Here is a 23,997-nt window from a genome sequence, read left to right as displayed (position 1 = left end):
TATGAAACTGTACCGAGAAAAAGGAAGAGTAAGAAATGCAAGAAATGGATCCAGACCCAAATATACCCTTCTGAAGGAAGACACACTTAAAGATTTGTAGTTTTGTAACAATTATCCTTGCACTGGGACAAATGCTGCTTTTTTAGTAGCTGCTTTTTTAAAAAATTGATTTAACCTCAGATAATTTATGGCCTTTTTACAATTGAACCATTAAATACTGCTTTGAGGAAAAAGTCCCTTTGCACAGGTTTCTGTCATTAAGCTGTATATAAGTGTTACTAGCTGAGCGAAGGGATCAGACGTCGGTCTAATGAGACAGAAAATCTTGAACTGGTTATCATAGTCAAAACACTGCTTTACTTTTAAAGTTTGTTTTTCTTTTCTTCTCGAAAATGGATAACATTAAACTGTAGATTTAAGATCTTAAGAGACACAATTTAGTTGTAAGAAAACAGACTGATACTGTTCAGTGCAAGCATGGACTTAATATTACAGTATAGACAAAACTAATACCATGTTTTTGGAAAGATGATTAGCCATACATTTAACAGCAGAGAAATACAGCAGAGACAGTTATTCACCCACTAACTCAGGGGTATTAGTAAGATAATTATTAATTATAGCCGATCCTCTAGAGATCCTTGTGTGTAGAGTCTGTAGGGCTTGTAGATAAAGGGCCCAAATAAAGGTAAAGGTAAAGGTAAAGGTACCCCTGCCCATACGGGCCAGTCGTGTCTGACTCTAGGGTTGTGCGCCCATCTCACTTAAGAGGCTGGGGGCCAGCGCTGGCCGCAGACACTTCCGGGTCACGTGGCCAGCGTGACAAGCTGCATCTGGCGAGCCAGCGCAGCACATGGAAACGCCGTTTACCTTCCCGCTAGAAAGCAGTCCCTATTTATCTACTTGCACCCGGGGGTGCTTTCGAACTGCTAGGTTGGCAGGCGCTGGGACCGAGCAACGGGAGCGCACCCTGCCACGGGGATTCGAACCACCGACCTGACGATCGGCAAGTCCTAGGCACTGAGGTTTTACCCACAGCGCCACCCGCGTCACCCGGGCCACAATAGTAGAGTTTAAATCTTAATAAACTTTGTAAGATAGCAAAAAGTCATTTCAAGCTGGTTCTATTTTGCGGGTGGGATTCATTCATATGCTGGTAAAATTGGGTTGTTGTAAGTTTTGTTTTCTTATTATTATTTTTTGTTTTTACATTGTTTTTATACTTCTTTATTGTGATCTACCCAAATAACTGTATGTTATGGCGCAGGTGGCGCTGTGGTCTAAACCACTGAGCCTCTTGGGCTTGCCGATCAGAAGGTTGGCGGTTTAAATCCACATGACGGGGTAAGCTCCTGTTGCTCTGTCCCAACTGCTGCCAACCTAGCAGTTCAAAAGCATACCAGTGCTTTAGGTACTGCTGCGGTGGGAAAGTAAACAGTATTTCCGTGTGCCCTGGCTTCCGTCACGGTGTTCCATTGCACCAGAAGCCATTTATTCATGATGGCCACATGATCCAGAAAACTGTCTGCGGACAAATGCCAGCTCCCTCAGCCTGAAAAGCGAGATGAGCACTGCAACCCCATAGTCAGCTTTGACTGGACTTAACCGTTCAGGGGTCCTTTACCTTAACTTTATGGGATGGCATATACATGTTGATACATATATAAATAAGGTGTGTGTGTGTGTGTGTGTGTGTGTGTGTGTGTGTGTGGCATCTGTAGTTATCTGTGTAATCTAATTATATCTGATAAATGCAACCTGACTCTTTTACCCTCAGCCCCATCAATGGCCAGCCCTTTCCATTGGCCTGCCTAGCCCCAACCGCCTTTCCTCTCTCACACTCCATCACTTTGCATAGTATGGGATGTTGACAGAGAATTATACCCTCCTATTGTTCTATTATTTGTTTAGTAATCACCTTGGTTTCGCCTCATTGATTCATCTTCACTTCTATTCCCTTTTTCCTAATGTGAAGATTATAACTGAGAGCAGAGACTTATTTAAGATTTTTGCACAGCACCTAGGAATTTCAGGCATAAAAGAATGTATTTTGGGCAGCAGCTCCCCAGTTTTAGAAAGACCTCATCAGCGAGGCTATCACATGTCCATTGATTTATTTTCAGCTTCGGGCAATGACCTTGTTTATTTTCCCAGGCCTTTAAAAATAATTCTATTAACATTTCACTGTGGTTTTAGGATGTTGTTTTAGCTCTGTGAAGAGAATTTTGTGACTCTGTATTACATTTTATGCTTGTGGCTGAAATTGTGTTTCCCTCTGGTCTGTTACTGTTTTGTTTTACAGAATCTAGGGGCTGCTATTTGATTGGTTTTATTGGATTGGGGTTTTAGGGCTTTGACAACAGTGTCACTCAGCTGATGGTATGGCTTCCATCATTGAAACGAGGAGGGAAGACTTTGTCCACAATTTCCACTACCTCTGTAGCCCTAAATCTTCTCTAGGGGGTCCCCCAACCCCCTGAAGCAGATTTGAGGTGAGAGAGAGTGGGACGGGGAGAGAGAGAAGAATCACTGAAAATTGTTGCTCTCCTGTTCCACTTTACCATCAGCTGAGTGGCTCTATAGAATACAACCTTTAATTTTTTGTAATTGTTCGTTGCCTAGGTTATGGGTAGGCATAAGAGGAACTCAGTTTCACTCTCTTTGTTTCTCATTTTTCCAGTCTTAAGTTCTCTGCATTTCCACATATATTTAGCATTTTTTTAAAAGTCTTCATGAAAATATTTCTGCATTTAGATACGAATTTCAGACAAATATACACATTTTTAAAAAGTAGTTTCCTGTTATATAATGCATTTGTTTAGTCTATTTTCACTACTAAATGCATTTTTATGCACACTTTACCACAGTGGATGCCTCAGTATATGTTATACATATTGGCTGAAGAATTGCACTGTAAAATTTGGAGATTGCAAATTTCAAAGGATGGCTGTGTTTCAGTTCACATGTTGTTTTGAAAGTGCAAATTGGTTAGCTTTGCTTTTAAATGCAAACTGAATTGAATTTCTCCTCTATCACAAGTTATGGGATGACTGATCATTGCGGGGGGAGGGAAATAAAGGAAAAGCCACTGGAAATATACCTAGGAGATATTGTGAGTGACATCCCATATTTAGCTCATTTGTTTTCCATGTGTGGAGGAGAATGAGTTCCTTTCAAAATACAACAATGGAAGATGGATCATCTTAAGGAAAATGGAAAGCAGCATGTCTTCACAACGAGAGACGATTGAGATGTATGACTGAAAATGAGGCTTCTACTCTTTTTTCATGATATGCCTAGTGAGGGAACAGTCACCATGATTTTTACTGCAGGAAATTTTGAAAGAATACTGTGCAAAGTGTAAGATGGGTACACTTGCATGGCTGGGAACAAGCTTTCTATAGTACTTCCATGTGATGCAGAGACTGCACAGAGCAGATGAGAAGGGATGTTTCCAACCATAATTGGACTATAGCAAAGATCTTCCATTTGACAGTCCACATTACATGTTAACATGAGCATAATAGCTAATACCACCCTGGGCTTGGCAAGCTTCCTTCTATGAATTTGCGGGCAAGATTCTGGTTTCGGAGAGATTTTAGTAAAGCTGTAAAACACTATCAGAGAAACCTTTTGCAGTGAACTCTCCTTCACAGGCTCCCAGAGGACTGGGACAACTGCAGACACGTCACTCATCATCTGGTGAGAGGATTATGTTTAGCAGAGGAGCAGAAATATTTGAATAGGAAACAGAACACGTTCCTAATGCTTGTTCACTGGACTGTAAGAAATATGCAGAGCCAAATTTGGCATCTGCTGTCTTTTTGAGCACCATCTAATTACAAAACAAAAAACCCAAAATTTTTGTGCAAGATTATTCTAATAATTCATGAAGGAGATTTATAACTTTAAAGGTGCTTTAAAAGCTTTATGCCTTTTGTCCTTACAACAACCCTGTGGTGTATGCCATTATTATTTCCCTTTTAGATATTAGATAATTCTAAATACATTTACTTGGCAGCAAATCCACTGAGTTAAGTGGGACTTGTTTGCTGATAAGTATGTTTGGGATTAATCTAAGGGTGAGCAAATTACTATAAAACTCTTTAGTAAACTGAGCAAGTAACTGAACCAATTCCTTAAAGGTGTTTTATACATTTTACTCCCTGGTTTTGAGAGCCTGTAGTGTCTAAGCATATGTGCCCATCTACTTTCTGTGTGTATTCAAGTCTTCCTTCTCATACACTATTACAGCCCAATGTATTTACATTAATTAATATGCTAGTAACACCAGAGAGTTACCAGTGTGGTGTAGTGGTTAAGAGCAGTAGACTCGTAATCTGGTGAACCGGGTTTGTGTCTCCGCTCCTCCACATGCAGCTGCTGGGTGACCTTGGGCTAGTCACACTTCTTTGAAATCTATCAGCCCCACTCACCTCACAGAGTGTTTGTTGTGGGGGAGGAAGGGAAAGGAGAATGTTAGCCGCTTTGAGACTCCTTCGGGTAGTGATAAAGCGGGATATCAAATCCAAACTCTTCTTCTTCTGAAGGTGGCTGTGAAGCCCTGCAATCCTTAAGCCGCTTCAGAGCCCAAAGAGCAGTTGTGGGTTGCTATTAACTAATTTATTATCTGATTTAAGCCTAATTATATTTAAGTACATATTTACATTTACTCAAATGTAATGCATGCAATTTTTGGCCAAATAACGTCATGAAAATTAGTGTGTGCATTAAATTTGATAGTTCATTGCATTTGAGTAAATACGGTATTTAATGTTTAACTTTGAACACTATTCCATTAATTGCTCTGGATTGAGAGACTTTTTGCTGATGCACCAGCAAATATTCACCAGCAAATACTTTTTTGGTTTCAAGGTTTTGAAAATTGAGGTGCACATTAGACTTGATGGCACATTACATTTGAGTAAATATGGTATTTTTAGGTCCCTTTTAGGGCAAAGCACTCACAAGGCCCCTTACATAAAAATCAATAGTAACACAAAAATATAGCATACATAATACTTCAATTAAGTATTCAGCTATTCCAGATTATCTATCTGTAAACTGAAATGTGAAAAAGGTGAAAAGTAAAGAGCAAATGGTTGCATTTATGTGCATTTTATAGGCAGATTCATTCTCCCCCCCCCCGTTTTTCTCTTGTGTTCTTTGCAATATATGCAATATATTAAAAAGCTGCAGTAATTTTTCTTCCTTTTATTTTTATCCATGCTGTCTACTAATCATTTGTTTCCTCTTTCCATTTTCTTCCACCCAAGGCTTTTTAGTGCAATTTTAGAACAAGCAACCAAAGCAGATGGGGTAAATTCAATAGGAGGCAAAGGCGCCGGATTTGACGTCAAAGCACTTCGGGCTTTCCGAGTATTGCGTCCCTTACGGCTGGTATCTGGAGTTCCTAGTAAGTAACTAAATCCAACTTCTCTCTCTCTCTCATTGTTGTTGGGTTTTTTCAATAGAAGATGTAAATATTGTGAGATGCTGCTGTTGCTGAAAGAGATGTGTACTAAGATGTCCAAGCACTTGACATGATAATGGATTTCAGGGTGGAAGATAAAAGAAGGGGCAAGGAATATACTGCCCATGCTTCTGGTTACCCTTAACACTTCTAAAGAATAGAATCCAGTGTGAGATAACAGAGAGGGAAAGATACAGGCAGGTTTTATGAGAAAGGAGTTGCTGCACAGGCCATATGTGATTGAGCTATCGCTAAATAATATGAGGTAATAGATCACTTTAAAACAACAAGAAATGAATACATAATCAATGTATTGAAACTAGTATGAATTAAGTCAATATAAGAAATGGATTGCTGACTCTGAAATAGATGTCTGTTAATAATCTCACATATGGCTGGCTTGATGAAGAAGCTCTCACAGTGACTTAAATGCCTGTTCTCTTGAATGGCAATTGTATTCCCCTGCGTTTCCCAGAAGGCTAGGATTCTGATCACATCTGGACAATCTTTTGTAATGAAGTAATATGAGAGGGACGCGGGTGGCGCTGTGGGTAAAACCTCAGCACCTAGGAGTTGCCGATCGTCAGGTCGGCGGTTCGAATCCCCGCAGCGGGGTGTGCTCCCGTTGCTCGGTCCCAGCGCCTGCCAACCTAGCAGTTCGAAAGCACCCCCGGGTGCAAGTAGATAAATAGGGACCGCTTACCAGCGGGAAGGTAAACGGCGTTTCCGTGTGCTGCGCTGGCTCCGGAAGTGTCTCCGGACAGCGCTGGCCCCCGGCCTCTTAAGTGAGATGGGCGCACAACCCTAGAGTCGGACACGACTGGCCCGTACGGGCAGGGGTACCTTTACCTTTACCTAATATGATAGAGATATCATTTCCTGTGGTGTGCACACTTTGGGTTTTTTTGTCCTAGTTCCATGCCATGCCAAACAATGGATGGGGGGAGAAACACTGCAATAACTCCATAAACCTGTGACCAGAGCTGTGTACTCATTGTGAGAAATAATGCCTCCATCTGGGATGGTGTCAGTATCCAGAAGGGTGTACCGATGCTGATGATTGGTCCTCCTATGCATCGGTTCCCCTGGATGCAGGTTTATCTGATGACAGCAGCTGGGTCTGGGAATCCACCTGCATCTTTAAATTTTACACAATCCTCTGACATGGTGTTAAATGTACGTGTTCTCCCCCCCCCCCCCCACTGGGATTCCTGGGACTGGCATGAGGAATTACTATGTGGTGTAGCCAGTTGATGTCGTTGTTATGTGCAAACAGCATGTCTAATGTGCTTTGTAGGTAAGAGGATCCACATATATGAGAGTATGAATTCATTTTTTGAAGGTGACACTATGATGGACTTCCTGTCATAACTTTGATATTTGAGGAATGCCAAGAAAAACAATTATTCAGCCTTCCGCAGATGTATCTTTTTAATCAGCTGCATGTTTTTTATAGAATTTTAAGATTAGCAACTAAATAAGTCCTTTACCTTTACCTTTTTAAGTTAGAATGTGGGCCTCATTGAAATGCTTCTGCAGGGGGAGAATTATTGAGGCAGCTAGAGCTTTGCATGCTGCAGCAGGCAAAAAATTAGGGAAGTTTGATGAGGCATCAATGGGGGAAGAGCAAGTCTATCATTTGATAAAGGAACTTATTTGTACCTTAATGAACTTCTAGGGTACAGGAACATTTGTTCTTCCTGGATCTGGTAAGTTACAGCTTAACAGAAGGGCTATATTGAGATCATTATTAAGCTAACTTATACACAGCTCCATATTTTGATGAAACTCCTGAGCAATTTTACAACATATTTCAACATGTGGGATTCCAGTGTGCTTTTCTACCATCCATATGAGGTCAAGAATTGTTCCAGAAGTAAACCTCCCTTTACAGTGTAACTTGATGGGCATCACGCTAGCCCACAACATTTTGCTACCTAAAGTGGAATCCTCCTACTCCCCATAGGATTTTTTCAATGAAGCGCATATGCTCATATATAATTAACATGGTACACAATCATCTGCAGTGATCTTGTTCATCTCTCATTAATTTCAATGGGGCTTGTGCAATAAAGTCTCCCCATGCATTGTGTGCCACCATGGCTCTAAATTCCACCACTGTCTACTGCCTGATGCAGTTGATTCACCTGGCCCTTATGACACAGCTGCTTTCAGACAGAGGGATCAGAACTTAAATGTGGATGATGCTACCTTGGCTTTGTACTTTGTTAGTACATGGAATGTACATGGAATGTTAGTATATGGAATGAGCTGAATGGGCACAAGAGACAGGGCCTTTTGATTATAACAGCTAAACTATGGGGCATCATCCCAAATGTGGCCTACTTAAACATATAGTGCGTGTATTTTCTCGCATAGCAAAGATATTACTGTTTCAGTATGCATTTTGCTGTGTGCAAACTGCAGTAGTTCTCATTTTATCATGAAACACCTTGAGGGCTCCAGAATGGAAAAAGTGGATAGAAATGATTAAAATAAAATAATGTATTTGTAGACCACCCTTCAACAAGAGTTCTCAGGGCGGGGGGAACCATGTGACAATTGGATATAAAATAAAACAATCTGCAGTAACACCATAAAAATAAAAATGCAATATCATAATGTAAGTTTATATAAATGAATAAACTGAAGTAGGCAATTACTTAGGGGAGGTAAAGGTAAACATGACAAAGTCTAAGAGACAGTTTGCATTGCAGCACAGATATCTAGGACTGCAGTCGATCTTAAATTAGGTAGCTTATATACAATATTATTATCATTTACTGACTATACAGTATTATTATCTGTACCTTAATTGGTAGATTTATTTATCCATTTAAAATTTAGTTGATTTGCTTGGTAAGGGACAAGTTTAATTGAGAGCTCTGAGTGGATTTTTCTTTGGTGCTGCTGTGTTACTCTTAAGAGGAAATGAAAAAGAGGACCTTAAAAAAGCATTTGCTTTTAAGAATGAAAGACAGAATTATAGAATTGTAGAGTTGGAAGGGACCCAGGGGTCATCTAGTCCAACCCCCTGCAATGCAGGATTCTCAGCTAAAGCATCCATGACAGATGGCCATCCAATCTTTGCTTTAAAACCTCCAAGGAAGGAGAATCCACAACCTCCAGAGGGAAACCATTCCAATGTTGAACAGCTCTTACTATCAGAAAGTTTTTTCATGTTTACTTGGAATCTCCTTTCTTGTAACTTGAAGCCATCAGTTCAAATTCTACCCTCCGGAGTAGGAAAAAAACAAACTTGTTCCCTCTTCCATGTGGCAGCCCTTGAGATATTTGAAGATAGCTATCATACCTCCTCTCAGTCTCCTCTTTTCCTGACTAAACAGCTCCTTCAACCTCATAAGGCTTGGTTGCCATACCCTTGATCATCTTGGTTAACCACCTCTGCACATATTTTAGCTTATCAATATCCTTCTTACAGTGTGACAATGAAAACTGGACACAGTATTCAAAGTGTGGTCTGACCAAGGCAGAATAGAGCAGACTATAATTTCTCTTGATCTGGACACTATACTTCTGTTGATGCAAGCATTAGCATTTTCGGCTGTTGCATTACACTATTGACTTAAGTTAAGTTTGTGGTCCATCCAGACCCCTAGATCCCCATCTTATAGTTGCACATCTTGTTCTTCCTGCCTAAGTGCAGAAGCTTACATTTGTCTCTGCTGAAATTCATTTTGTTAACTTGGGCCCAGTTCTCCAATCTGTTAAGGTCATTTTGAATTCTGATTCTGTCTTCTGCAGTATTAGCTACCCCTCCCAGTTTGGTGTCATTTGCAAATTTGATGAACACCACCTCAATTCCTTCATCCAAGACTTAGAACTATTCTGAGGAGACTGGTTATCCTGGTGACCCTGAGCCACTCTTTGATCTCCTTCACAGCTGAACCATGTTTTGAACTTTAAAACTGTGGATTGGCTGAGCAAAGTTCCAGGTTTGTGTCCTTCCCACTCCCCTTCCTCCTCTCATGGTTTAAAACTGATGTGTTATGGAACTTAGCAAAATTCAGTTTGAATGGGAATCCCTAGCTTGAATCTAACACTAAACTGGGATTATTTAAAAGTGAAACTAGTCAAGGGGGGAGAGCATGCAAGCTTGATGATTTGCTCAGCTTATTCAGGCTTATATGCATAGCACTAAACCATGGTTGCATGCAGACATGGCAACTGTCTTTTAGCCCAACGTACCTCATGCAGTTGTTCTGAGTCTAGGGAGAGTAGAACCATGTATTGTTCACCAGCCTGATATCTTTGGAGAAAGATCAGAAGAGAGGTGCATAAATAATAACATAAATAAATATTTATAAACTGCTTTTCAGCCCTAACAAGGCCCCCAAGGCAGTATACAAAAAGAAGACATTAAAAACTAAAAACTGTGTGAGATGTAAATGTCTTTGCAGCTCACCTGAAAGTGAATAGAGATAATTCCAGTCTAACCTTCCTTGATACAGGGAAAGATGCTCCTGTAGTTTCCTCTTCTTCCACAGCAAATTTTGAAATCTCTCTCCACCCACACAACAGTTGATTAATGTGTGCAGAATAAACTCACAATAAACATAAACAACTTATATAAGTGCATCACAGGAAGCCTACATCAATGTGTAATGAGTGTAGAATGAAGGTGGCTTTTCAGCTATTGCAAAAAAATAGCCCAGGAAAGCTACAAAATCACATTCCTTGCTGAAATTTGTTGTAATTGGGGATATCGCTTTTCTCTCTCTTTTTGAAAGTTCTCAACATAAAATACAATAAAAGCCATTAATAGCAACTGCAGAGATTTATAGCATGATTCTGGGCTTGTTTATTCAAAAGAAACAAGTTCATTGTGGCTTACGGTACTTTCTAATATTTCTGTTTATGATTACAGCCTTAACCATGTACTTTAAAGCTGCAATCCTATACAAATTACGTACCTGGAAGTAAAGCCCAGTGAACATAAAGGGACTTGCTTCAGAGAGAAAAATTCAATAGAATTACACTGTACTTCTTCTGAGGTTTTTCACTTACTGTTGCTCCAAAATACTTCGCAGTGTTCTTGATAAGAAAATACCTTATGAGAAGAGCTAGGAATTAGGTAACTGGGAGAAAATTGTTTTGAGCTAGGTTGTTTTTCCATTTGTTGCAGGTTGTCAGTGTGGGTGGTATAGACATGCTAGGTGGCAAACTGGATTTTCCTGGATTTTGTTTCTTGATCATATACTTGTCCATGAATTCACCTCCTGTGGTTTTGTTGTGAGGTTTCCTTGCCTATAAAATATATTTTGCAATTTAGCCAGCACTAATTATATAATTCTATGTGAAGGGGGCCTAAACACGGCAGCAGCTGATGCTGTCCTTTTGGTACTGGGCCCATAGTTTATACTCCGAAGAGTCCCTTATAAAGATCTATTTCTGTATTTTGTTAAAACATGTCAATAAATCGTGCAATCTTTTCTCAGAAAATAATATACCGATCCCAGGATGCACTTTTACACTTGTAAGATCATTTCACGTAGAATTAAGCTTTTAAGCATAGGTGCTAAGCCATAGAGCCTACGCTTGGACCTTAGTAAGGTACTAGAGGCTGCAGAGTCTAAGGCCTATAGTAGCTTACTAGGCTAGACCTTAGCCTTTGGCTATATGGCTATTAGTGAAAGCACCAGAAATTAAGAGAGAGAGTGGGAGAGCAGGAGGCGCCATTAGCAAAAGCGCACCTCATGTTATGAGTTGTTTCTGGTTAAGAACAGACCTCTGGAACGAATTAAGTTCGTAACTGGAGATACCACTGTAATTAATAAGAAATAGAAGTTAACAACTCCACTCTCTTTGCAGATGTATTAAAGGAGAGAGGAGGGTAAAAATATAACCCCAAATCTTGCATAGATTCATTTCTGTAACAAACCATAGTTAATGTTATGTCTGAAATACAGCTTTTCCAGAAAAATTTTCAGAAAGCACTAGCTTTTTAATTATAGGTCAGTAACTTTTGAAGTGGGGTATGTTTTCAAGCAGACACATCCACACATAAAAATAGAGGTGATGGAACTTTATTACTTCAGTGAGTGATTACCGTATATAAATGAGTTTCCTGAAATGTCTGTCTTTTGGGCATCCCACATACCAGACACATAGAGTTGGATCCAGACTTAATTATTCATTTCCCACTGAAACCTTAGTTAGTCATGGCTAAAAAGCAGAGACATCAACTTGCCAACAAAGGTCTGAATAGTTAAAGCTATGGTTTTCCCAGTAGTGATGTATGGAAGTGAGAGCTGGACCATAAAGAAGGCTGATCGCCGAAGAATTGATGCTTTTGAATTATGGTGCTGGAGGAGACTCTTGAGAGTCCCATGGACTGAAAGAAGATCAAACCTCTCCATTCTTAAGGAAATCAGCCCTGAGTGCTCACTGGAAGGACAGATCGTGAAGCTGAGGCTCCAAGACTTTGGCCACCTCATGAGAAGAGAAGACTCCCTGGAAAAGACCCTGATGTTGGGAAAGATTGAGGGCACAAGGAGAAGGGGACGACAGAGGATGAGATGGCTGGACAGTGTTCTCGAAGCTACATTATTCTGGATCCAACCCTATATAATCATAGTTTTTAGGTAGTAGCTCTGTCTTAATTTTGTTGAAGCTTTTTCTAAAGTGCCTTCCATTAACTTCTGCAATGTAATACATAACTAAAAAACTTCTTGTTTGAGCTTCTTTCTCTGCCTCAATAGGTTTTTGGAGAGAACATTTGAAAATTTTCCTTGTCTTTATGATAAGGAAGTGAGTTGAGTATTAAGTAATGATAACTTGGTGGTTATAAAAAAGACAACATTTTCTAAAGGCACAAAAGAAACAAATCTTTATCTGTAGCTAATTTAGTTAAACTGTTATTTGATTATCTGAGTTACAATAGAAATTGTCTTGATTGTAACTTGATGTAAGGTTAAGTGGAACTGAGCTGAATTGAATTGTTGTATGGAGTTACTTTTGATTCTCTGTGCCTTGCCAGTTTGAAACATTGCCTTGCATTCAATATGTGTGATAACTTTATTATCCTTTTCCTTTCATATGGTTTTAAACTGAACAGTTAGTGTAAAATTAGCACACACAGAGGGGGGTCTTAAAAGAATTCCCCTAGATATCACATCTTTGGTTTTGTAGTATAGGTAAAAGTATAAAGTATGAAAACCCAGAAAATGGTCTGAAAGGTAACTGATGCAAAAGGGAAAACAGATAGGAAAGTGAGTAATATATGTTCCTGAAACACTAAATCAATATCTAATCTAAACTATGAGGCCAATATTAAAAATAGAGCAAATATCAGGGCCTTGTGCTATACGTATGTAGAATGTTCTTGCTGACCTATATTTTTACTAAAGCCATCAGTACAGGACAATATTTCTTGATCTTGTACCCTCAAATAGGTAATTATATCTCAAATGTCTTAAGACTGTGCACTGAAAAAAGGAATGGAACTAATGTTTTTAAAACAGTAGCCAGGATTTACAGAAATAAAGATCTCCCATATCTGATAACAGTTTACACATGCAGTAATCATATATTTATTGATAGTATACTATATGAGATGCCACCAAAGCAGATGCACATGCAAATGGGGGTGGTCACTGTTAGTAACATTCTGTAGCGTGCTTTTCATTGGTGTGATATTACTATACTTATTACCAGAAATGCAGAGAATGACTTCCTTTCTTAAGCTTCTGTATGTGTAGGGAATTCACCATGAATATGAAAAACTGGATTTAGGAAGCGTACATGTAAGTGCTTTCCAGTTCTCTAAATCAACCTTCCCCAAACTGGAATTTTCCAGGTGCTGTTAGACAGCAACTCTCATCTTCACTGACCATTGTCCTTGTTGGCTAAGACTGATGGGATTTGTAGACCAAGAACATCTGGGAAGAAGTGGGTGGGAAAGGCTGCTCTAGAACATCTCTGAAAAACAGAGGTCAATTAAAAATTCACTGTGTTAGAGGGGAAGTGAAGAAAACTTTTGTGAAATTTTTTCAGGAACCAAATGTCCTGTGAGGAGGAAGAGAAGGAGCTAGTAGCAAGACAAATAATTATCTAGATATAGATAGGTATTTCCCCCCCCCCAAAAAAAAAAGATTCCAGAGTACAAATGTGTGAATAAAACCATTCAGATATCATATGAATGCATTGTAAAAGAAAACATAAAAATTAATCAACAAGATTAAAGGCAGACAGCTACTTACAAGAAAGTTATTTATTGGAAACCCACTGAGGCCTGTTTTTGAACTGTGAGGAGAGTCATCTGGAGGAAATTATAACTCAAATGCATCCCAGTAGGAAAATGTATTACTGAGCTTAAAGATAAGGCCTATTAAGGCCTCTTGGGTTCCTATCCTACTGTAGCTATCACCACCACTGGTACACACATACACACACAGCACTTTCCACAGGTAGAGCGAAGAGAGGCTGAAAAAGAAGACCAGAAGGCAAGTTCTCAAATAATAATTTTCCCAATGTTTCTTGGAAGGATCTTGCAAAGGCTGAGGTTTTTTTAGAATTCTGTAAGCAAAAGTGGGAAAGAAAACTTACTAGGAGGCAGGTAGATGAGGGTGGAGAGAAGGAACTTACCCATCACTAATTACAAGTGCAATTGAAATTATTTGAGCTGACCTTTTAAAATTTCTTATCTCTGTGTTGTGTGTATGGAAAATACAACTGTCTGTGCTCCCTCAGAAAGTTTATCTCAGATTTTGATATTATGTGGCTTCATGCCTCTTCAAAATACAGTTAAGTCCTACAAGTAGTATGACTACATGTGAATTAATTATCTCCTCTGTAGTTCTCCTATCAGAACTCCACCAGCCCTTTACTCAGAAAGTTCTGATTGTCTTGACTTCTTTACATTTCAGGGCTTTCTACCAGCTGCTGCCAGTGCCCCACCCCTTGGTGGCCTTCTGCTCACCAATTAAACAGGTTAAAGAGGGAAGTCTGTGATGGCAGAGAGATGCTGGGGTCACTCCACTGGTGGAGGCTGGCAGTGCTGAGTGCAAAGGGCAGGTGGATTGTACCCTAACACATTAAGTAAATAAATACTGTATGGAGGCAGCGGCTGTTTGAAAAAGAAAGGTTGAGCTTTATGCTGTGGCATCATCTTTTGTTTTTGTAAGCAAAATTGCAGTGTCCACTTTTTTGCAGGATCAGTGACAAAGGTGCACAATATCTTACAGGGTTGCACCTATGTTAAATTGAATTCTGTCATCTTTTTGTGACTACCTACTGTCTTTAGCATTTATATCCTGGCTGTTCGACATGTACATCCTTTTCAGCATTTACACCCTAATTCAAAACATAAAGAACAGAAAGGTGTGATCACAAAGGTAAAAAATGTGTCCCTATATCAAAGAAATGACTGGTGGGTGGTACTATTGCATTCACACACAAAAAACTTTCTGAATTTCTATCATAATATGTCAAGCAGCTACTTCTGAGGCACCTACGGAGAATGAACCCACAGTGAAGTCCCTGTGGGACTATGGGAGGGGGACAAACAGTTTTGGTTTTCCTTCTTTGTGTTTAGTCTATGGATAGAAGGGTCACAAAAAATGCTGATGCTTCCACAGAATAACTATTGTATGCATGTTATCAATGCAAATAAGTAGTGTAGCCTATGAGCCCTGTGAAGGAAGTTAACACATTTTGCTTACTGAAACATTTATGGAGACCATTTCAGCCAGCAACAGGCAGTCACAGCTATTTTAATTCTTTCTTTTAAGGTGAATTGATATGCTTTTAAAATAAACGTTGAAAATTGTTTAAGATTCTAAATTATTAACAGTATAAAAGAGTCGGCTATACTATTGTAAACAATGCTTCTTGAGGGCTTTGTTTTCTCAGTTTCTATTCACATGTCTATCTTGAATAATCTCAAACTTGGTAATACAACATTCATGCATAAAATATGATGGTTTATGGATTTTCAAGTCTGATTCTTAGTTGTGTTATCTATACCAAGCGTGTTATTACTTGAAATGATCATTTTCATTTTTCTGCTGATTGTTTTGTTCTCTCAACTTGTTCTTTCATGTAGTGTTGAATTCTTAAAAGTTTTAGGATGTAGCAGTTAGAAAAAGTATTATCATTAATTCCAGAAGGTTAGTCAGTTGCAGCAAAAACAACAGTCTTTTGACACCTTAAAGACTAACATACTTGTTTCGGCATGATGTTTTGTGGAATAGAGTCTATCAGATGCATGCAGTGTTATCCCCAATTGGTCATCTATGTATGGTCGGAGAGATAGAAACTCTAAACAGCTGGGTCAAGATGCAATGAAATGCAAGAGCAAATACACGGCAATTTAATTAAAGCTGAAATGTATGCAAAATTAGCACAGTGATCATTCATAATATCAATAATTGGTGAAGAAAGATCAATAGCTTTACCTATTAAGAATAGCTAGCCTCACATTTCAACTATGGTAAAATGGAGACTTGGATTGACACCTTTATTTTGCCTACACTTAACTACACTTATTAGTCAATTTCTTCCCCTCAGTGCACTTTTTCCCTGCCACGGATGTGATAGTTTTTATTCCCTCTTGCAAAAGGTTTGGCATATTTGCTGCACTGGAGCCCGTTAACAGAACAATCCAAACCCCCAATCTGACACATTGCAGGGATTCCAGATGAGAAAGAGGTGTCTCTCCCATCAACTCTGCCAACCTGTGCAAGGCTCTACCAGCGGTGGGTCCACTGCAGCAAAGCTTTTAACTGTACCCACCTAAGCTGGAGGCAGGCAGAAGTTAATGCTAGGGTATTTGGGGTATAGGAAGATAGGATCCACTGGATCCTAATCAAATCCAGCAACAGCAAGAAGTGACAATAAGTCTAATCTGGTCCTCTCTGCTGCACCAGCCAGGTGCCATTGCAGCAAAATTTTGATCCCGCCCACCATCCTGATGTGGCATCTCAAGCAGTAGTCTCAGCAATGGGACAAGGTTCTAACCTAGTGGGGCTTGTTCTGGGCAGAGTTCAAGTATCCTAAATCATATAGTGCAGGCACCATTTTCAAATCCAAGTTTGCAGGATAAGGTCAAGTACATTTTAGTTTCTATGGAGGTAAGGCCAAACATAGCAGAAGGTAAGTCCAGGTAAGAAAAATCAGACAAACTGAGGTCGAAGTCCAAGTGACAAGGGCAGTTGCACCTATAGTTCTACATAGCATCTAGGCTGTCAAGCATGTTTAAAAGTTGCTTCAGCAATCAATCTAGCCTGCAGCTTCTTTTAAGCAGCTGGCTCTATCCCCAGTGTGTGATGTCTCTACTCTTAAAGGGGACTAACCTGTTTTAGAAGCCATGGATTCTAGAAGTGCAGGGGTAGCCATGGTTCTACTATGGCCTTTTGAGATGGAGTCTGAAGAGGGCAATGTTACCTTACTTAGTTTGCCACATTTTTGTATCAGTTTGCATTTTTTAAAAAAGTATTTACAAAAAATAATCAGAACTTTAGTGTGCATTTCTCCTAAGATACAAGTTTCTGCAAGCAATTTTTGTATGTTGTTTTCACCAATATATGTGTTCTTATGCACCTTTTTATGTTGGTTAAATAACTACATTGTGAAATTCAGAGAAGTACAGATTTTGAAGGATTACTGTATTTTAGTTTGTGCATTGCTTTGAGAAGTGCAAATTAAGAATGTAAGAAGAGTCCTTCAAGATCAGGCCAAGGCCCATCTAGTCCAACATTCTGTTCTCCTGGTGGTCAGTTGCTCTGGTTCATATTAAAGTGTTAATCAAAACTAATTTCTTCCTTCTCCTCTTCAAATCTGGTTTTTCATCTTTGGGAAGCTATTCCAATTAACCCCTCAGAATCCCATAAATCACTTCATGATATTTTGTCTGCAATCCCATCTTCAGTTAACAGTGAAAGCTTTTGACTTGTACAACCTCAGGTTTGTAAGCTCTGGGGACTGCAGTTGTGAGCTGCCTGTGTCTGCCTTGTGCTTGTGTAGTACACTTGAGTACTTTAATGGAGTGGTTAATAATGAACATATGTGTATGTCTGAAATGGCAAAGTGTTTTTCTGGATTCCTTAATATCCTCTCAAATGCTGTGAAAAGATATGATCATAAATACTAAATCAATTAATCATGAAGCTAAGCCCTTGGGATGCTTGATCTCTGTGTTATGGCTGCATCTAAGATTTATGAGTTCTCTAAAACACTTTGAAAATAAACGACTTTCTTTGTTTATTTCAAGCATCTCATATTGACACAAAATGTCTCCCAAGTGTCCCCTACCTATGAAATCTAACTCATATAGGTTAGAAGAATCATTTGAAGTGTGAGATCAGGGATTTGTGTGAGATCAAGGATTCGGGGGCATCCCAGCAGGCAGTATAAAGCCTCTAGTTTGACCAGGTTTAATATTCTAGGAACTTAGTCCTCTTCTCTGGTCCACCTAGTAGTGCTTTCTTCAACATACCCTCCAGGTCTAGATTCATGTTTGACCACTCACATCTCTGGCACTGTCCTAACACAATACCTCACTGGCTTTGCAAAGCCCTACATGCCCATCAGGTGTTTCCCAGGCTGTTATATTTACTCCTATTAGATTTGTTGCCCTGGTTTTGAGCTCCATGGTTCCAAATTTTATGGACTGAAGAACTGTAGTCCAAAAAGGGTTTGAAAATAAAACTGCTAATATCATAATGCCATTATGTGAATCTATGGTGCTACCACACTTTCAATACTGTATACAGTTCAGGTTACCACACATCAAAAAGAATAATCTTTGCCTCTTGTGCTGAATAAAAAATGCCTCCTCCAGTCTTCTGTTCACCCAGAAGGAACTCAGTGGATGGGGTGGAGCCAGCTGCTATATTGGGAAAGTTTCAGAAAAAGGCAACAAAAATGGTCAAGGAGCAAGTTGCCTGTAAAGAAGAGTTTCATGATTTGGATACTTTTTAGAGTTTCATGATTTAGATACTTTTTAGCTTTAAAAGGTGAGGAGGAAAAGGAGACATGATATAGTTGTATAAGTTGGTGCATGGTGTCAACAAAGTGAACAGAAGCTTTTCTCCCTCCCCCATAATTCTAGAACTCCTGGAAGATTCAGGACAGACAAATGGAAGTACTTATTCACACTGTATATAGTTGAACTCTGGAATTCACTACCACAAGATGTAATAGTGCTAACTTGGATGTGTTCAAAAGAGGTTCACAAAAAACCATGGAGATCTATGACCACTAACCATGATAGCTGTCTTACCTCTAGTATCAGATGTGATATGCCTCTGAATACTAGTAGTTGAACACAAGTGGTGAAAGTGCTATTGTGGTGAAAGTCCTAACTGTTAACTTCCATAGGCATCTGGTTGGCCACTGTGAGAAGAGAATTCTGGGCTAGATGAGTCAGATCCTGCAGGGCTCTTCTTTTGTTCTTAAGGTTTTTGTATAGCTTCAGAAATGTGCAGGGGGCTGTTGACAGGCAGGCTAAAGTAGATGTATCAAAAAGGAGCAGAGTCAACAGAGAACCTATCTCTAATGGTATCTAGTCCTGATCTCTGAAAATAACAACAGTCAATGCATGTACTAGAGGTTAGCCAAAGAACTATATGTGAGTTTGACCTTTTTGGCTTGTTCTCATACGTTCATGCAACCAGGTGGCCTTTGAGAACCAATGTGGAGTAGTAGTTAAGTGTGCTGAACTAGGACCTGGGAGACCAAGGTTCACTTGGCCATGAAGGCCATTTGTGACTTTGGACCACTTACTGTCTCAGCATAATCTACCTCCAAAGGGTTGTTGTGAAGATAAAAATGAGAGGGGAGAAGTATGTATACCACCAATCTAGTCTAGCAATTAGTTGTGTATGGGAAGTCCACAAGCACAATATGATAGTGAAATCCCTCTCCCACTGTTATACCTCAATGACTTGTATTTAGAACCATGCTCCCTTGGCCATCCAGCATGCCTTGTGGCTTTGATAGCCTTATCCTCCATGAATTTGTAAAATCCTCTTTGAAGGCTATTAAATCTCTGGGGACCACTGGAGGTGCTATTTAAGTTAAACATGTATGCACTCAGTCTGTTTAAATACAATGTGTGAAAATTGTGTTGAAAATAAAGAAACCAAGAAAGTGGATTGGTCTAAATGACTCACTTGGATTTTATGTGATGGTATGATAAAAAAAAAGTTGAAACACATATTTTTGGTGTCATGGCATTATCAGTACTGATCTTAGTATTCTCGTGTTGGCTTACACTTATGAACACATCAGCCTTACATGAGCTGTATGTCAAAACAGGCTCATTCTGTAGCTTATGCAGCATATCTCAGCTTAAGATATTTCACTTAACAGCAGATCATTTGACAATACAGTGGTGCCCCACAAGAAGAATGCCTCGCAAGACGAAAAACCCGCTAGACGAAAGGGTTTTCCATTTTGGAGGCGCTTCGCAAAACGAATTTCCCTATGGGCTTGCTTCGCAAGACGAAATGTCTTGCGAGTTTTTCCGAGTTTCCCCCCCTTTCCCCCCCTTTTTCTAAGCCGCTAAGCTGCTTATCCGCTAAGCTGATAAGCTGCTAAAAGCTGCTAAAAGCCGCTAAGCCGCTAATAGCGCTAATCCGCTAAGCCGTCAATGGGCTTGCTTCGCAAGACGAAAAAACCGCTAGACAAAGAAAATCGCGGAACGGATTCTTTTCGTCTTGCGAGGCACCACTGTAATTAGTTTGAAATGCCATACGGCAATATATCAAGCATTAAAACTGTTCATAATGCACCACCAGTGTTCATAATACTTATGGTGTCATGTTCTAGATTCACAAGTGTATAGTCTAAAGATAAGCAAGATGGCAAGGGAACAAGGAGAAGGAAAAATAAAGAATTGGTGAAAGTTGCCTCATCCCTTCTCCCCTCCAGTCCCTGCAGAACAAGGCATGGGCTCCACATCCAGAGCAGTCAAGGACAGGTTCTGGATCATCCACTTTGCCTATTGTGCCACTAACTCTGTCTCCATGGTTGTCTCTCAGGAGCCGGGATCAGATGTAGGTCAGCAATTAAAAATATGGTGTTAGTGAAGTAAACTCTTTATTCAAAACACAGCAGGCCTAGTGATCCCAGCAATTCTTTCCAATAGATCTTGCCCCCAATGAGACAGTTGCAAGGATGAAAGGTGCCACTTTTCCACCACTCTCTAAGCCTTCTCCTCTCCAGGGTCTTTCCCAAGCAGTTGCAAACTGCATCTGTGCACAACCAATATCTGCTCTGCTCTTTTCATTTCTCTGCATGCTAGGAGACCAGGAGGGCAGGGAGCTGGTCGCAACAGGAAAGTGAAACTCCCTAGATTCTTTAGCAGCTTGTTTCAATTCTGCCTCTTAGCCAATGTCCAATTAAGCCTCAGAGACTGTACTGCTTTCTGCCACAGCCTCTTCCTGCTCACTAAACCCTATTACATCTTCTGCTTCCGACATCTCCTCCTCCCAGTTTGCTTCTTCTCCCTGTGACCACTCATTGTTGCCCCCCCCCACCACTCCCTTGACTCTGTGTCTTCTTCTCCTGGGGGTTCCCTTTGGGGTTCTCCAGCTGGCGCCTCCCACCACTCCCTCTGCATCCAGCTAGTCTATGATATTGTCAGAAACCATGTCTAGCACTGCCTTTCAAAGGAAAGGAGGTTTCTCACCTGCCCTACCTGCTTCAAAGGAGGCAGTAATGCCACCTCCATCACTCAGCTCACAGAGGTGCTAACACAGGTGTGAACAAATAGTAAAGGCTCAGCCTTTCTGGCATAGTGCAATGTTGCTTGCCCAGTCTCACCATCCTAAATTAATTGGTTACTCTATTTTCTATACACACCTCTGTCCAGGCAATAGAGAGCCTTGGGACTCATCTACACAGGTCAATTTATAATGTTATAAATGCATTATAAAAATGTGACACCAGATGGTGCTGTAGAGCAGCAATCTGAAGTAAATTAAAATTTCCATTGGGAGCTGTATTTTTTAAATAGTTTTTTTCATAGCGTTTTTTATATCTGTGTAGATCCAGCCTTGGAGGGCTGCATTCAGTCCCTGAGCTTGAGGTTCTCCACCCCTGCTGAAACGTCTTAGTGGCACGTTGCCAGTCTACACTAAACAAGCTTGTACAGTTGTGTTTTATCATCAAAAATATTTGCCACAAATAAGTCTAAAAACACAGGGTAATTAAACATTGGAATGCAATGGCATAACAGAGACATATTATAGATGCTTCATAAAATATTAGAGAACAAAAGATGGCAATTTCAATAAATGGAATTTTAATATACTAAAGGTACAATATTAATATATTAAAAATACATTGTTTTTCTTGTTCCCTGTAAATCATATAAAGTTTTATACAACTGACAGTTGTCCAAATTATTGGTGCTCATATCATTGTAAAAATTATCTTTCCAAATTAATTTATTAGTAATTCAGGGGTTAAATACAGGTCCAATATATCTGCAGAGTCTTCAGAAAAACTAAGAGAGCTTGTAATTGTTGGCCATTTCTGAAGCTATTAGGGTGCTTAAATTGATGCCCTCTTAGCTTTCCTTACACTAATGACTTACTAATATGGTAATGTTTATTACAATAGCATTTCCATCTGTGAATCTTTAAAGCCTTTGCAAACATGAGTGCATTTACTACAGCACAACAAAATCTGTAGAGTTATTCCCCAAAGAGCACTTCTGAGCTGGTTTTCCAGAACCAGAAAAAACAGCATCTGCGTTGCACTCCAGAAAAGACTGTGTTTCAAGTGAAGTGGTCCCTTTGTAGTGTCCTAATCCAGTTATGCTAAAATTTACTATCATTAACAATCTGTCAGACCTGGCTTTGTGAAGGTGGGGACAGTCGGGTTAGGGTGTATCCAGCAGTGTGTATCCAACTGGAATGAATTCTAATTGCTCAAAGCAATAAGCAAGCCTGACCCTTGCTTTTATATGGATGTTTGTTGTTGTTGTTTAGTTGTTTAGTCGTGTCCGACTCTTCGTGACCCCATGGACCAGAGCACGCCAGGCACTCCTGTCTTCCACTGCCTCCCACAGTTTGGTCAAACTCATGCTTGTAGCTTCAAGAACACTGTCCAACCATAAGAAAGCTATTAGCTCGTTCATTCTGGCCTCTTGCTTCAAGCAGTCTTCCATGGATGGGTGTGGTTGATCTTCCTATTACTTTGGACCTGTATTTCTTACCTTTGTTCAGAGCTGAATGGCAAAATACAAGCTGAAGTATTGCTTAATATCCTTCCAATAGCACCTCCTACAAGACTTGTAATCCTGTTGCCGTGCAATAATACTTTATATAGTAATGCAAGCGCACAAATCCTTACACTCAGGGGTTTTAATTTTGAGATTAGGTTCCACTGTTAAAGCTATGTAAGCATAATGATGATGTCAAGGAAGCACCATCGGTGAACTCCAATAAGGCTACAATAACTGCTGATGTAATATGTTAGTCATTTTCTTGATCAGATAGCAAATGTGAAAGAAATATCAAAATAATTTGTATATTTGTATATTTATTAAATGAAGCATTTTCCTGCATACCCTTGTCTTCAGTAGATTATTCAGCATTCACTTCTTGCTACAGTGTTGTCTTTCTCATTGCAGGCCTCCAGGTGGTTTTAAATTCCATTATCAAGGCCATGGTCCCTTTGCTGCACATTGCCCTGCTGGTGCTGTTTGTCATAATTATCTATGCTATCATTGGATTGGAGCTCTTCATGGGAAAGATGCACAAAACTTGTTATGTAACAGAGAGCTTATCAGGTAAGAAATATGCTATGTAATCCCACATTGTGTAACACCTTTTATTATCAGTGGAAAGTGGCTATGATGTGATTGGATTTAACAGTACTTAATATCAGCTTAGTGAATGTGAAAGCTCCAGTGATGATCAAATAACACCTGTTCTGCTTGCCTTGCCTGCCCTGCACTAAGAGCCAAAAGCTCAAAGGATAAGAAAGAAGCGAAGAAAGCTCTATCATGCAATCTGTAGATAGTTTTAAATAGAGCAGTGCTATAAACAACATCTCCAACATATTCTTCTAATTCAGGAGCAAATCACCATAAGACTGGAAGGGGCGAATGAGAAGCCATTTGTGCATTTTCTCGGTACAGTCCCCTGTCAAACAGCATAATGTAATGAAGGGCGCATACAAGGCTCTTCTTGCTTCTTCTGTAGCCTATTAAAGACTGAAATAGCCATGGGTTCATATAATTAAAGTATGACATTGTTCCATAAGTTGCTCTCATTTCCAGACAAACCAATGTATCTCATGGATTTGTTTGCAAACCACCTTGACAGCTTTTATAAAATCAAAAGGGAGAGTAAAATTATCTTAAACAAAATATGTGCCACACTTGATATGTGGTTGTCAGGATGTGATTGTTGCTAAACATGTGGATCCTGCTTTACCATGTAGCTGAACCATAATGAAGAAACTTGACAAATACAGAAATGACCATTCAGATTGCAGATGTAAAGGAAGCATAACCACTTTTCTCATGGATGCAGCTCCTCCCATAT

The 23,997-nt window shown here is 39.7% G+C and overlaps 1 protein-coding gene across 3 annotated transcripts in view; it reads left to right on the top strand.

Moving 5' to 3' along the window:
* The window catches only part of CACNA1C (calcium voltage-gated channel subunit alpha1 C), a gene marked incomplete at its 5' end in the record, with an annotated part of 458,067 nt that overhangs the window by 243,385 nt on the left and 190,685 nt on the right, over positions 1 to 23,997 (top strand). For all 3 annotated transcript variants that reach the window (XM_079992108.1, XM_079992110.1, XM_079992109.1), the window contains 2 exons: positions 5,277 to 5,416; positions 23,079 to 23,237. In XM_079992108.1, the coding sequence (XP_079848234.1) occupies positions 5,277 to 5,416; positions 23,079 to 23,237 (299 nt within the window). The remainder of the gene's footprint in view (positions 1 to 5,276; positions 5,417 to 23,078; positions 23,238 to 23,997) is intronic.

This window comes from Podarcis cretensis (assembly GCF_951804945.1).
Source record: "Podarcis cretensis genome assembly, chromosome: 10".
NCBI lineage: Eukaryota > Metazoa > Chordata > Lepidosauria > Squamata > Lacertidae > Podarcis > Podarcis cretensis.
The sequence above is the reverse complement of the archived record's forward strand: the minus strand, read 5'-3'. Positions and strand labels throughout refer to the sequence as shown.